A 14,673-nucleotide genomic window follows, 5' to 3' on the forward strand; every position below is an offset into this window, starting at 1 on the left:
TCCCTGAGAGAGACTTCACCCTGAGTCATAAGGAAAAGGGGATGGCGTATTCTCTTAGCTACTTCCTGCTGAAAAGGGACGCTGTGGGTTTCAGGTTGCATCTGGTTTTATTCACCTCAGCCCCAGTGGTGTGCACCTTACTATGGCCCTCTGTGGCCTTCAACAATGGATGGAGGATTCTGCCCTCCCCAATGCCCCTTGTAAATCTCATATCCTTCTTGGTCTTCAGCTCAGAGATAATCTCTTCTGGAAAGACTTTCCTCACATCTTCCTCTCTATTCACATTTCCACTGGTTCCCAAGCCCTCATCCTCCTCATTCAAGCAAGGGAGTAACAGCCAGGGCTGACTGCCACCACCAAGGCTGCAGCAGACACACATCTAGGCAGTTCATATTTAATCACAGAACACAACCCAGAAGACTGGTAGGAATGAGGATTCCTGGGAGCCAGAACTATGCCCCATACGGAAGGAGAACAGCTCTGCAGTCAGAAGCAGCACCACCATCTGTCTCCGGGAAGTCCTATTATCTCCCTTCTTAAGGACCAGATCCCTTCATCCGTTTTTTTCTGACCCAGGAATAGGCAGTGCCATTCTGTCCTGAGAGGGGGAAGACTATCAGCCAGCAAGCTGGGGCTCTGGCTCCTGGATGCTCCTGGCCAAAGCACACACTTGCAAATGTTGACTGTCCCGCATTTCCTCAAAAACTTAACATCGACGACCAGCCAGCTCCCAATCAAGACTCAGGCCAACAGCACAAGAGTTTGAATATATACACAGGTTAGTGGGGGGAAAGGGAACAGCAGGTGCCCATTTGTATCTTGCTTATTTTCACCTAACATTTAATACTGACACAGTAGTAGTGAAACAACAAGGAAGTGACCAGCAGAAATAGGTACATTTTCTGTGAGCAAAATGTCCCAAAGGGAGGATGGGTCAGGTGCAGTTTGCATCCATCTTTACCTGGGCTCCACTACCTTAGCAATGAGGTGGCCCTGGTGTTTCACTTAAGTGTTCTGAGAGTGGATATCATTCAAATAGAGCAGGTAGGATGCCCCTCCTCAAAAACAAACCCGAACTTCTCAATACATGCTCTCCCATGAACAGCAGGGCAATCAGGCGGGGAGAACAAGCCAGATAAAGAAAAGCAGCCCTTTGTAAGCAGCACATTCTGTTTAGGAAGAGTAGAGAGCAAACCACACTCTATAGATAGTGAAGAGTAGGGATTGCCATACAAGGTCTGAAATGGTGTCCAGAATCTGTGGCCTAACCCGACTTGAAAACTGAGAGATTTACCTGTAATATAGTGAAATCAGATGATGAAGTATCTAAATTATTTATAGTGTCTTTGTCCTCCATCTGTAAGATAAATGGAGAATAAAGTTTATTAGACCAACATTAAGGTAAAATACACATCTGACAAACAAGAGGCTGCTGTGACTGTGGCCCCCTCAGCTGCCTTCTGGTAACCCCCCAGGTAACTGTAGAAGCTGTGCAGCTGGCAGCACCTCAAGGAGAGCTGTGTGTCTGAGTTTACGGCTGTAGTCACTGTGTTGACCCATCTCTGTAGGGCTCCCTCTATCAATCATGGCATGCTTTCCTAGTCATTACTTCATACTAGGGACCATTCTACATCAGGGGTCTATCACAGTTTTTCTGCAACGTTGGTAAACATTTTTAGCTTTGTGTTTCTGTGAATGGTTTCCTACTGAAGTGGGAGAACAGCAAAAAAAATGGGTGTTGTGTTATGTCAACTGTTTATAAAACCAGGAGAAAAACAAGACCAAAAACTAGGAGACTGTTCAGACTGACACTCTTGGTCAGCACTTATCCAATGAATCCTCCCAAAACATTATTTATGCAGGTAAGTGTCAGAGATTAAGTAACTTGCCAGAAGTCACAAACAAGTGGCAGACATCTGAACTATACTACTTATAATTCAAACTACAGTTCTCGAATTACTATAGATAGGTAATTAGACATGTCTAGTCTTTTGTCGCAGAATATACTCATTTCTAACATGGGGTTGGGGACTGGGCCCATAAAAACGACGTTTCATTTAGCAACCCTATGAACAACAAATCTAAGTCCTGTCTCATCCTTACAATCTGTGACATACTGGAACGCAATGCTGCAGTCACTTTGTCAATCTACCCAGTCGAGGGGTTTCCCTCTCTTTTGCTGTCATTCCATCTTTCCAAGCATCATGTCCCTCTTGAAGAAATACTATCTCCTGGCAATATCAAAGTATGTGAGGCAAAGCTTCGCCATTCTTGCCTCTAAGAACACTTTAGTTGTACCTTCTCTAAGACATATGTTTGTTTTTTGTATTGTTACTTTGACTGCTGTTAGGCAGGTACAAGTAGGTTCTTAACAGGAAAAGATCAACTTAAAAATTTTGATGTTAGAATTTTCCTATCATCTTAAGCCACAGCACCAGAGATTGTCCTTGAAAGTTTAATGCTGCCCCAACAAGTACAGCTTTCAAACTGTCTGCTTTTTCCATGTGAACAGATTCCCCACCATCCAAGAACTCAGCACCCCCACCGCTCCCTGAAGAGACCCCCCCCCCAGCCCTCCATCTCAGCATGCTCGTGGAGCGTCTCTGGAAGCTCCTTCATCTCCCCCTCCACCAGTTCTCTGCTGTCAGATAAGGACTCCTGCAGATTGTCAGTGTCCTCGTCCTCCACACAATCTGCAACGCTCCCATTATCTATCTCTGCTTCATCCAAAACACTGATATCCATCATGTCGATGTCCTGCAAGTTCTCCAGACTTGTTTCAACGTCCTCCTGTGACAAATAAACATACCAATCAGGTGAGCACTCAGTCCAGTCCCCAACATCAAGCAGAGACATCTGCTGCACATACCTGTCCATCTCCAGAATTTTCCTCCAACCCATTATCTTCTGCACCCTCCTCTTCTGGTTTACGTCCTGACAAGAGAATCACCAGAATACAATGACACATTAACTTTCATTTGCTTAGATGTCAAGAAGCCCTTTCTTTTACAAAGATAGCATGCATCTACTATAGCATGGACAGATTCAGAGCCCCTGAGGGCTCTCTGGGCCCTAAGGAAACGTGTGGGATGAACTGCGGTACAAGCAGACTAGAGCTACAACCTTCTAGTTAGCAGTCAAGTACGTTTTCAGTGCACCCAGGAGATAACAGTAACAATGCACAGTTTCTCAAGTGGGGAATACTCTGCTAACACATGAATGGTTAGGCCACTAAGGATGAAATATCCTTCTTCACTGCCCCGTGGAAAAGAATGGGATTTGTTCTTGTAAAATGTCTGGAAAGGAATGTTTTTCAGTAAGAGGGCTGAAAAGATGTGTTTTGGGGAGTGTTTGCTTATTGAGAGCTTCACTGAGGGAAGGCAGTCCAATGAATCTCTACTTTTCAGATACTCAACATGGAATCTGTTTTTCATTAAAATAAGATAAACCAACTATAACACAGAGTCACCTCATATTATTCTATACATATACATCTCTTTTTTTTGTTATTAAGCTTTTTTTAACAGATGTTTTGGATTTCCATTCATTCATTGCCTCAATTTTCTCCGTTGACCCCTCCCCACCAGCTCGCTTCCCCCTCTGAAGAGAGGGGGAAAAATTCCTTCATTAGTATACAATTCCCACGTCCCTTTCCCCCACCCCCCACCCTGAGTACACTTCTCTATGCAACCTTAATTCTGGATTCCTGTGCTAACCATAATACTCATTCATATATCACTTCTATAATCTGTTCTTTTCCTCATCTGTTTCAATATACATTAATTTATCCAGTTTTTTCTGCCATACCCCCACCCTGATGTCAGACCCATTCTACAACAGTGGCACCATGCAGTATTTGTCCCTTTGTGACTGAGATATCTCACTGAGCATAATGTCCTCCAGGGTCACCCACTTTGAGTAATATTGCATGAGTTCCTTGTTTTTCAATGCAGCGTAGTATTCCATTGTGTGGATATACCACAGCTTCTCTATTCATTCGTTTGTTGATGGGCCTTTAGGCTGCCTCCAACTCTTCGCTATTGTAAACAAAGCTGCAATAAACATGGGTGTGCATGCATATACATCTCTTAAATGAAGCTCTGCCCCATAATCTTTTGAGACTCACAGGACTGGATGGGACTAAAGGTGAATTATTGTGGACTGAATTGTATCCTCACAAAATCTGTCAGCCTGGTAGTCCACAGTTAGTGTCATGTGCTGTATTCCATTTTGTAATCTGATCAAATGATCCTCCACATTGTGATGTGTTGCTCTACCTTCTACGCCTGTGCTTATGGGTCCACTTTGCAGGGAGTGGTCCATCTAGTTGAAGAGGCAGGAGTCAAGTGGGGTGGATATTATCTCAAGTTTTCATCATATTAGAGGGTGTTCAGGCATTTTATTTTACAGTAAGAGAAAGCAGAGGGTAGAGCCCTGTTATCAAGAAAAATGACTCAGAAGTGGAATATGCATTTGGAGACAGCATAGTGGCCCACTGATATGAAACATGGGCCTCAACTCATCATTTTATTACCATCATGCCTGGAACAATGTGTTTCTATTCTCTTCCAGCTACTGTCTGAACAGAACAAGGGTACTGTTTTTTAAAAAAGTAGAAAAGAAAGGTCTGGGTCAAGGCTGTATCCTTTTGCCATACTAGTCAATCTGTATGCTGAACAAATCATTCAAGAAGCTGGACTCTATGACCTGAAGCATAGGCTGAAGATCAAAGACCCTAGTCTTCAACATGGATGACATCTCACCATCAAGAAAATAAATTTTCACCACTACACTATCTATCAGACAACATAATGACAGATGGAGAAGGAACTGAAATTGTCAATTTTTTAAATCTTACTTGGCTCTACAATCAACAACCTTGGTAGCAGCAGTCAAAAACTCAAAAGACATCACACTGAGAAATTCTGTGAAGGACCCCTCCAAAACTCCAAGGGGCAGTTTAAAGACTAAGGGACACCTGATCCAATCTATGGTTTTTCCCCCCTCCTCATTTACTTGCTATGCCTCTAGAAGTTAGAAAATGAATAATGATGATATAAAAAAATTGGCCCCTTTGAGTGGTGGTGCTAGAGAAGAGCACTGAATATCCCATAAACTGTGAAAAGAACAAATGTCTTGAAGAAAGTACAACTAAGGGTGCTTATCAGAGTAAGGGAAGACATGCTGTTAGAGGACAGTCCTTGGAAAAAGACATCATGCTTGGAAAGGTGGAAGGTCAACGGAAGATTTTAACTCAATGAGATGGACAGGGTTCATACACCTGGGCTCACCATAGCGTTGCAACGGGCCATAGCTGACTCAACAGCACCTAACACCAACAATTCCACGGATTTGTTATTCTTGTTTAGTTGAATTATGTGGCCTGATACAGTGGTTAAAGTGCTCAGTCACTAGCCAAAATGCTGGTGGCTTGAACTCACAAGACCAAGATGTGGCCGATTGCTACCATCGTTATCCACAACCTTGGTAGACAGATCATTGAGACTTCTGGCTCAATTCTGATCTTCACCAGTTGTACTGAAGATCAGGAGAAACATACAGCCCTACAGATTCCACACACCTAGAACTGGCTAGAAAGATGTTCCTTGAGGGCCCAGATCATACTTTCCAACACTACTCTCCAAAAAAGAATACTTGACTCCTGGAAGATATGGTTGATGAGCCTGGAACTCTCTCTCAGGCCAGAAGCAGTAATTCGGTTAATGCAATACTGTCTCAATACTTTGTTTGTGATGGTGTTGCTTATTTGTTCAGCCGTGAGGATTTGAGGTTGATTCCTCATTGTAGCCTTCTTCAGTAAGTACTTCAAGTCCTTACCCCTCTCAATAAGCAAAATTGTGCCATCTATATATTACAGAATAGTAATGACTCTTCATCCCTAGAATTATACTCTTTTCCATACAGTCCAGCTTCTCAGATTATTTGCTCAGTATAAGGTATAGTGAAATAATAACCCTGATGTACAACTATCCTGATTTTAAACCATGCTTCTGGATTTGTTCTTTTTTTCTGAACAGGTAATGCACAAGTAAGGGTTCCAGAATCATCCTTTTTGATGGCGTTTTAATTTGTCACAATACATACTGTAGAATGTGTTTGCCCATTTAACACAAATCTTTTTGGTAGTCTGCTTTCAGTCAAGGTCCACATGATGTCAACAATACTATCTTTCACTTCCAAGTCCTCATCTCAATACTGTTTCTATCTCTGACAGTTACTTGTCAAAGTACCACTACAATTGTTTTTGAATCATCTTGGAAAGGTTTGGTTGTGGGTGGTATTAACTGTATGATTAGATCATTTCTATGGAATGGGATCAACCATAGAGATCAAAGTGGCAGCATTTTCCTAGAAGCAATGTTAAGAGGAAAGAAAAAGATAATGAAAATAGGAAATATATGGAAGAAGTAGGATAAATACGGTTACTAAGCGACAGGGCCAGGAAGCCTGTTGGAAATTGTGCTGGTAGCCAAAGCACGCTCTTCTTTGGGGGTTTGAACCCATCAAACCCTGGGGAAAAGATGGGGCCAATCACATCCCATTTGATTTGGCCTCAAGAAATCGGCTGGAATTGTCAGCCTGAGTTGTTTCCGAGCAGAGAGCAATGATTTTTTGAGTCAGGGCGGCTGGCAATCATCATGGAACAAAATATGCATTTTTTTTTTAATTGAAAAGTAATTTGCTATGTGGGAATTTGTATTTTTTTTTTTACAATTTCTTTGAGTCTGAAATTATGCTGCAATAAAGAAAACACAAAGCAGGTCCATCAGGCAAAAGCTTAAAAAGCCAACATGTATATGTGTGTGGAGAAGTCAACATGTGGACTTTGTGTTTTCAGTCATAAAACTACAATGTTCTCAAATGTCATAAAACATGCCATTAACTTACATTTTCTGATAATATCTATATAAACTATTGACAACTGTGAGACTTACTAGATGTAAAACTTTTGAAGAATGTAAAATTTACTTTAAAAGAGATTAAAAGAAAGTTTCATTATCAATTAAAATAGTAATACAATCTAATGATAAAGCATTTAAAAAGGTTATTCAAGAAAATTTACACACTAGCTCCAGTACCAAAATGAGCATTAAGTATACGGAGGGAAAAATACTGTGCATTAAGATAATGGAGTTAAGTGTACTGGGCCAAAGGCAGCACACCTAAGAATTTATATTGCATTATAAGAGTTTGTACGGTCTCGGTAAAAGCAAAACTAATCCAAGATCATCACAACAGTGGCTGGAGAATAACTGGAAATGGAGTGAGGATTTTTCTGGGGTCTGTATTTTGAACTCTACCTACTAAACACTGGATAAAAATGGAATTTAGAATGATTTAAAAATTCAAATGTAAAATTCAACTAATGATCACGATAATTTTACTCTTAAAACAAAAACAAAAAACTTGAAAAAGAAATTAAAGCTTAAATATCCCAAACACCATAGAGAAAGGAAGTAAAATGTCAGACTAGCGCGCAAAAAAAAAAAAAAAAAAGTCAGACTGGTGGCAATAAAAGCATTTGAGGAGAGTGTCCTCACAACTCAGGATAACCAAGCGGAAAAATAGGCAAAGGGCATGAAAAGGCCAATTAAAAAACCCAGAAATTACCAATCATGAAAAAGTTACTGGGGAGTGGGTGGGAGGAGGAGGAAAGCAGATTACAATTAAAATAATCTCCCTCTTTACACTAACATTTGTTGTTGTTGTGTACTGTTAGAACCAACCCACAGCTGACTCTTCTGCAGGTTTTCAGATACAGTTAATCACACAGAAGGAGGCTTGTATTTCTCTCTAGGAGCAGCTGCTGGTGGCCTTGAATAGCGCGTGTCTTTGGGATTGCAGCGCAGCTTCTTGCCATTAGGCCACCAGAGCTCCCTGTGTAACATTTAGACAGAAAAATTATATTCAGTGTTAATGAGTCTCAAGAAACTGTATAGTATTAGGAGCCTGGAATTCTACTTTGAAAATTTTATGGAAAAATATAACTATTTAGAGATAGTTCTAGTTATTGGTAGCTCTGAGAAGTAGAAATGCCCAGTGAAAACTGGAATTCATCACAGCAGTTTAGAAACAAAATGTGTAAGCTAAATTGTGCCACCACCATGGTCACAGAGGGTTAACATTAAAATGTCAATGAAAAATGTGCCCTAACCAATCAACTGCTTAAGAAATCAAAGGACAGCCTTGCCCAGAGATCTGAAAACGTGAGAGAGAAAAATGGTAAATGCAAACAGGAAGCAGGAAGAGTGCTGCTACAACAGAGATCATAATTGATGTTACAAATCAAAATACGTTTGAATTATTGAATGAAAATTCAATGTGTTCCTGACCTATTAAGTGTAAAAAGAAAATTATAAAGCAATATACAAGGGAGGAAAATATGCAGTAAGGATTTGGTTAATGACCGTAATGAAATTAAGCAATTGTAATAAAATTAATCAGTTGTAATGTTCTAAAATGTCTGTGATTAAAAAAACCCCAAACAACCAAAAAAACCCCACAAGGATATGCAAAATTTCAATTAATGGGGGGGAGGGGGAACCCAACCCAAAAACAAACAAAAACAAACCCCACTCAAACAAAAACACACAAAAAACAAAATCCAAACCCAACAAAAAATCAGACTGTTTTGGGTAACTGTGTTTAACTCCCTCCACAAGATTTTTCTACAGTACAAACAAACCACTTTCTTTCCCAACAGAAAGGGGTGGATGGGAAACCCCACATGGCCCATTGATTACCTCTCTACAGTCCCCTCCCCATTCATGTTTGTGTTAAAAAAAAAAAAGGGAAGAGAAAAAGAGAGCAAAAAGCCAATGTTCAGATTCCCCCCATAAATCCAAGTCTTTCCTTGAACTAGTGAGTTTTATTTAGTATTGCGTTTCCAGTACTGTTTTGGCACCGACATGGATTTGGCAAAGCCAAAAATGACCAATATACTATGGAACACAGAATTCATGTCAAAGGGTAAGCGGCTGTGGTCACCCAAGGTTTATAGCCAATCATTCATCCAATACTGCGTGCCTCTTAGGTTTAAAACCCAGTTCATCACCATAAGGCAGGCACAGAGCATAAAGATTTTACTTTGATTTGAGGCCTGAGCGCATGGTCTTTTTAATGTGCGTCAGCTAATGTACAGAGGACCAAGAAGAGTGAACCCTGTGTTTGGGGTTGGTCCAAAGTTTAAGGAATAAAGGGAAAGGTCATCAATGATTTTGTTTGGAGGTGGTTTCTGAAATGTCTGTAAATGTAACATTTCTCTTTCAGTCAGGTGGTATTTAAGACGGAAAGGTAGCATGCTTCACAAGCCAAAGCACTGTTGTGTTCCAATTTTTAAGGATCTGAGCAAGTTAACGGCAGCTGACAAACCAACACAGAAAAACCAATGAAAGCACTGATCTCCCTTCCATCCAGTTACCCTTTAAGGTTTCATTTACAGGACAACTTAAAGTGTAGACCTAGCAAAACAATTGCTAATAAAACAGTCCCTACCTTTGCTGGATCTCTTTGCTGTTTTCTTGTTTCCTTCAGAGGTAATTTCAATTTCATCAGGATTACCCCCCTCATCTTCAATTGCCTAAAGGAAAAAAATGAGGGGGAAAATGACCAAAAATGCCATCACACAGACTGACTTTCATAACCTCCAAGTGAGGAGATACAATACAGGGATTATAAAGATTAAGCTAAAGATTCTAAGAGAAGATGATGTCTCTCCCTACCCTACACAAACCCACTATCATCTCCTAATCTGAGTTGGAACGGGCAATGGAGTTAGACTAGGTTTCAAGGTAAGCTTATGAAATCACTCTAAATTCACCTTTCCTCTGGACCATGGATTTAATTATAGTCTTTACCTGGAAAACTGTTGTAAGGGTTTGTTAATCTATGTAAACAAGCATACTACAAACACTGGATCTGAAATAGTCTTAAAACCATCACAATCTGACCCATTCTATTCTTGATCCGTAACAAAAAAGGTACAGTTTTTTATTTCCTAGGACTTTACCAGCACTGTGCTGTTAGCCTTTCTCCTGTCCTGCTTGCTACCCATACTGGTTAGATAAACTGTGACCACTCATTGGCCTCTCAAGTTTCTACTGCCTGGTAACTGTGGTATCAGACATCACCTTATCCGATCACAGCTGCACCTGTGATGACTCCCAAAGACCATGACTCTACCTCCCTGACACTCAGTTATCTTCTCTGTGCAAGCCTGCCTCCTACACCGTGAGTGGCAGGACGGGCACACATCGGCGATGAGATGAGCGTGTCTGTCTGTGACACCCCTAGGTTTCACTGTTTAGTCTTTCTCTTGTTAGATTCTGGCCTGTGAGCACTGGCTTATCTAAATTCTCATCAAACCTTTTTAATTTAGAAGCAGTTTTCAAACTCAAAGGCAGTCTGGATGGTGCAACGGTTAAAAGTGCTCAGCTGCTGCTAACGCACCAGCCATTTTTTGAGAGAAAAACATAGTAGACTGATTCAAGATGGAGACCGTGGAAACGCTATGGGGTAATTCTATCTCGGTGTTTTAAAGGTAGTAGCTCCCCTGCTCCCCAGCCAAAAGTTTCAAAGATTATCAGGGAGTTAAGAGGTCGCGCAGCAGATGAAGTACCCTAGTCCCAAAGAAGAGTGCTCCTCTCACAGAATCCAGAAAAGCTGAGGTTCTGACATCGGGTCAAGGAAAACACGCCCATAAAATCCCCCATTCTCTTCTCCAGTAAAGTCAATTATGCAACACTGAGCAGTCAGCAGAGCAGGAAAGAACTGCCCCATGGGAGGTGGCCCATTCCACCCCTCAGCGTGTCTCCCGTGGGTGCAATGTTTACAGGGTCATCTCTGGGGAGACTGTGCTGAGTCATCCTCATTCGATCATTGTTAGCTGCTCTTGACTCAACTGAGATGCATGGATACAAAAAACAAAAACTCCAAATGACCCACTCCATTTGCCTGAATTCCTACAGGACAGAGAACTCTGGAATAGACCTAGGCAAGTTACTTTACACAGTCCCTTGAGCTCTAACCCTTCTTGGAGAAATAATCCACGACAGGGACACTAACTAGATGACAGTGAAAAGATTCGTATTATTTTGGGACAGGACAAGTGGTCCAGAGAAAGAAACAAAACAAAAAACATGAAGAATGAGCTTGTCCCTGAAGAGATGATAGTGGTGGGGGATTCTGGACGCCACCATTCATTTCTGAACCTTTAAAATGACCCAAAGTTCAATGCCATCCTAACAAATTGTGGAATATAGGTCTGCATCCCCCCACACTCTTGGGTCCCATATTGGTCAGAGAAGTCCCTCCAGCACAAAGAGGAAGGAAGAAAAGAACAGACGGAATAAGCCTAGACAAATACGCACTAGTGAGCTGTGAACTATGCACTACTGAGCTCGGGCTTCCTCACGAGAAAATAGGAAATAACGGATCAAAAAAAATATCTGGATCCCCAGATATTCAGGAGACAGAAGGAATGAGTCAACAAGTCACAGGTCTCCCTGATGGCGGGACAAGGCGTGGCTGGGGGCTGAGCAACCTATGACCTGGGAGAGGACCCCAGAGCCTGGGGAAGCCAAGACAGGCAGGGAGAAGACTACACCGAGGGAGCGCAGCAGGGCACCGTGGTGAGGTGACACAGTAAGTCGGCCTCACTAGCCCCCAAGTTGGTAAGAGCAGACGAGCTCTGGAGGGTCCTCTTGTTGAAATCTTTACAAAAGCACCACCAGGCCTGACCTCTGTCAAGTTAGCGCTTTACTGATGCACTTAGAAGCGCACTCGAGGTGCCTTCCAGACCCAGCATTCGGGGAGGCTGACCATTCTGGGAGAGGTTACGTGTATGACCATTCTGGGGTGGGGGGGTGTGTATGACCATTCTGGGGTGGGGGGGACCATTCTGGGGAGGGTCACCATTCTGGGAAGGCTGACCATTCTGGGAGAGGTTACGTGTATGACCATTCTGGGGTGGGGGGGACCATTCTGGGGAGGGTCACCATTCTGGGAAGGCTGACCATTCTGGGAGAGGTTACGTGTATGACCATTCTGGGGTGGGGGGGACCATTCTGGGGAGGGTCACCATTCTGGGAAGGCTGACCATTTTGGGGGAGGGTGCGTGTATGACCATTCTGGGGAAGGTGACCATTCTGGGGGGGGGGGTTTGACCATTCTAGGCAGAGTGATCATTCTAAGCAGGGCTTTAGGAATCAAATCCCGTTTCGCAGACAACAAAATGGTGGAAAACAGAGAAAGCCAAGTCACATCATCTCCACCACTTGTTCACCGGAGAAAACACACAAGAGAAAAAAAAAACACGCCATCTCATTTTTCTCTGCAATAAAAAGCCAAGGGGCCTTTCTGTGGCCAAGACCGGGCGGCCGAGCCCCGGGGGCACCCGAACCCCTCGCCGTCCCCCGCCTCCCTGCAACCGGGGGCCCCGCGCGCCGAGCACCCGCCGGCGGACTCGAACTGCGTGCCTCGGGGACTCGGCGCAAGAAAGGCCTGGGGCTGCGCGGGAGCCGGGAATGAACCAAATCCAACCCCAAAACGCCAACCTGCTGGGGCGTGCCCCTCGGCGACCTCCCGAACCCCGATCGCCATCGTCCAGGACCCCCGCCCCCGTCCCCCGCCGGGCGTTTCTTTGTTTACGCCCCCGCGGCCCCTCCTTTTCCCGGCGCCCTAACGGTCCCTGCGCGGCTCCGAGAGGAAAATGGCTCCAGAGACCGGGCGGCCCGGGTTCGAATCCCGCCGCCGCGTGACCTTGGCTGAGCTTCCCCCTCCCCCGACCCCGCGCCGGCTCCGGACCACGGCAGCGGACAATGGACGCCGAGGCCCCTCGGCGCAGGGCCGCCGCCCGCCACCATTTTCCACCCCGTTGCCGCTGCGTTGTTGTTTTTTTTTTCTGGGGGGGCTCGCTCCCCGCTCCACCCTCCCCCGCCCCGACGCGGCGGTGGGACTTGAACCCGGGTCCCCGCGTTGGCGGCGTCGGATCACGCGTCCTCGGCCTTCAAGGTCCCGCAGGAGCCCGGGGTGGGGGGTGGGGGTCCTGCCACGAAAACGAGGGGGCGCAGGGCCAGGCCCCGCAAGGCCGCTAACCGGGCCCCCTCCCCGCTGCTCGACCCCCGCCGCGCACCTTCTTCAGGCGCTCCATCAAAACGCTCTTGTTGCCGCTAGAATCGAGATTACGTTTCTTCAGCTCCGCGCGCAGGTCGATCACCCGCAGATCGCTCAGGCGGCGTGTCCCAGTCTCCGACGAGGCGGAACTCAGAGCCGCTGCGCCCGCCGCACCCGAATCGCCTAGGCCTGAGAGAGTCTCCGCCATTCCAGGGACTCAGGCTCCGCCGCCCACTTCACACAGAACCGGGCCGGTCGCACCTCGGCTCTTAGCACAAAATGGCGCCGCTAGAGAAGGAACCGCTCCAGCCGCCCAGCGCGCCTCGCTTCTGAGCACGCGCAGGCGGTGTGGGGCGGACGCGGTGGGCCGCCTCTGCGCATGCGCGGTGCGCGCCGCGGTGGGCGGGGCCGTGTGCGCAAGCGCGTTACGGCGCGGGAGCCTCCCGCCGCGCACATCCGGGAGACATGCGTGCTGCAGTTACGGCGCATGCGCGCTGCGGCCGCGGAGCGTGCGGTGGGCGGACACGCGAGCGCGCCGGCGGCTGAGAGAGCGCGCGCGTGTATCAGCGAGGCGCGCATGCGCGGCCGGAAAGCGGGGCGGGAGGAAGCGAGTGCGTTTTCCTCTAAGGCGGCGCCATTTTGTGCTTAGACCGCTACAGCCGCCGGCGGTGTCGGGGAGTGGAGTGACGGAGGCCGCGATCGCAGCATGGCGGAGGCTCTGGCGGACCCAGGCGATTCTGTCTCTGGTGTGTCTGCTGTGCCCGCCGGCGAGTCCGAGACCGGCACCCGTCGGCTTAGCGACCTGCGGGTCATCGACCTGCGGGCCGAGCTCAAGAAGCGGAACCTGGACACGGGAGGCAATAAGAGCGTCCTAATGGAGCGGCTCAAGAAGGTGAAAGGCCGCCGGGCCCCGGGCGGGTGCGGGAGCGAGGGCCCCGCGCTGGCCTGTCACGGCGGCGACCCCGGCCCGGGGGGCCCCCCGCGCCCCCGTGTGTGTGTGTGAAAGTGTGACCTTGGCCCCGCTCCCCTCCCCCGCGCGCCGCCCGGACCCCGAAACCCGGCCGAGTCCCGCCCCGCCCCCACCCCCGGCGGCCTTTGGGCTCCGCGCGCGCCCCGGGTCCCGGCCCTGTGACCTTGGACCGCGGCCTCGGCCCCTCTCGGTTTCCTCTGCAGCGGCCTCCGCGGGCGCCCGGGGCATGGCCGCGATCTCGGGCCGGGAGGCCTGGGCCGGCCTGTCCATCCCCGCCCTGTGCACCCCGCGGCCCGTCCACCTCTCGGTCCGTCCACCTCCCGATGACCCCCCCGGCCCGTCCACCTCTCGGCCCGTCCACCACCCCGGCCCGATCACCCCCAGGCTTGTCCAACACGCGGCCCGTCCATTTTTCGGCCCGTCCACTTCCCGGCCTGATCACCACCCCGCCCGTCCACCTCCCGGCCCCATCACCTCCCGACGACCCTCCCGGCCCGTCCACCTCCAGGCTTGTCCAACACGTGGCCCGTCCACCGCGCGGCTTGTCCACCTCCGGGCTCGTCCACCCC

General features: G+C 47.0%; 2 protein-coding genes across 4 annotated transcripts in view; one reads left to right on the plus strand and one right to left on the minus strand.

The window, feature by feature from the left end:
* Positions 1-13,384, minus strand: part of SAFB (scaffold attachment factor B) — a 26,691-nt gene extending 13,307 nt beyond the window's left edge. Inside the window, exons 1-5 of one of the 3 annotated variants that reach the window (XM_006896373.1) lie at positions 13,154-13,384; positions 9,517-9,601; positions 2,870-2,934; positions 2,583-2,790; positions 1,295-1,356 (exon numbers count right to left, since the gene is read on the minus strand). In XM_006896373.1, the coding sequence (XP_006896435.1) occupies positions 1,295-1,356; positions 2,583-2,790; positions 2,870-2,934; positions 9,517-9,601; positions 13,154-13,342 (609 nt within the window). In that variant the 5' untranslated portion in view covers positions 13,343-13,384. Of the gene's footprint in view, positions 1-1,294; positions 1,358-2,582; positions 2,791-2,869; positions 2,935-9,516; positions 9,602-13,153 lie in introns of all 3 variants that reach the window. The other 2 variants (XM_006896371.1, XM_006896372.1) reach the window with 2 other exon arrangements.
* Positions 13,385-13,840: 456 nt separating this feature from the next.
* The window catches only part of SAFB2 (scaffold attachment factor B2), a 32,614-nt gene continuing 31,781 nt past the window's right edge, over positions 13,841-14,673 (plus strand). Inside the window, exon 1 of the mRNA XM_006896374.1 lies at positions 13,841-14,026. Within this exon, the coding sequence (XP_006896436.1) occupies positions 13,841-14,026 (186 nt within the window). The remainder of the gene's footprint in view (positions 14,027-14,673) is intronic.

Source organism: Elephantulus edwardii, unplaced genomic scaffold (assembly GCF_000299155.1).
Source record: "Elephantulus edwardii isolate Elephantulus edwardi_28Jun2011 unplaced genomic scaffold, EleEdw1.0 scaffold00185, whole genome shotgun sequence".
NCBI classification, from domain to species: domain Eukaryota; kingdom Metazoa; phylum Chordata; class Mammalia; order Macroscelidea; family Macroscelididae; genus Elephantulus; species Elephantulus edwardii.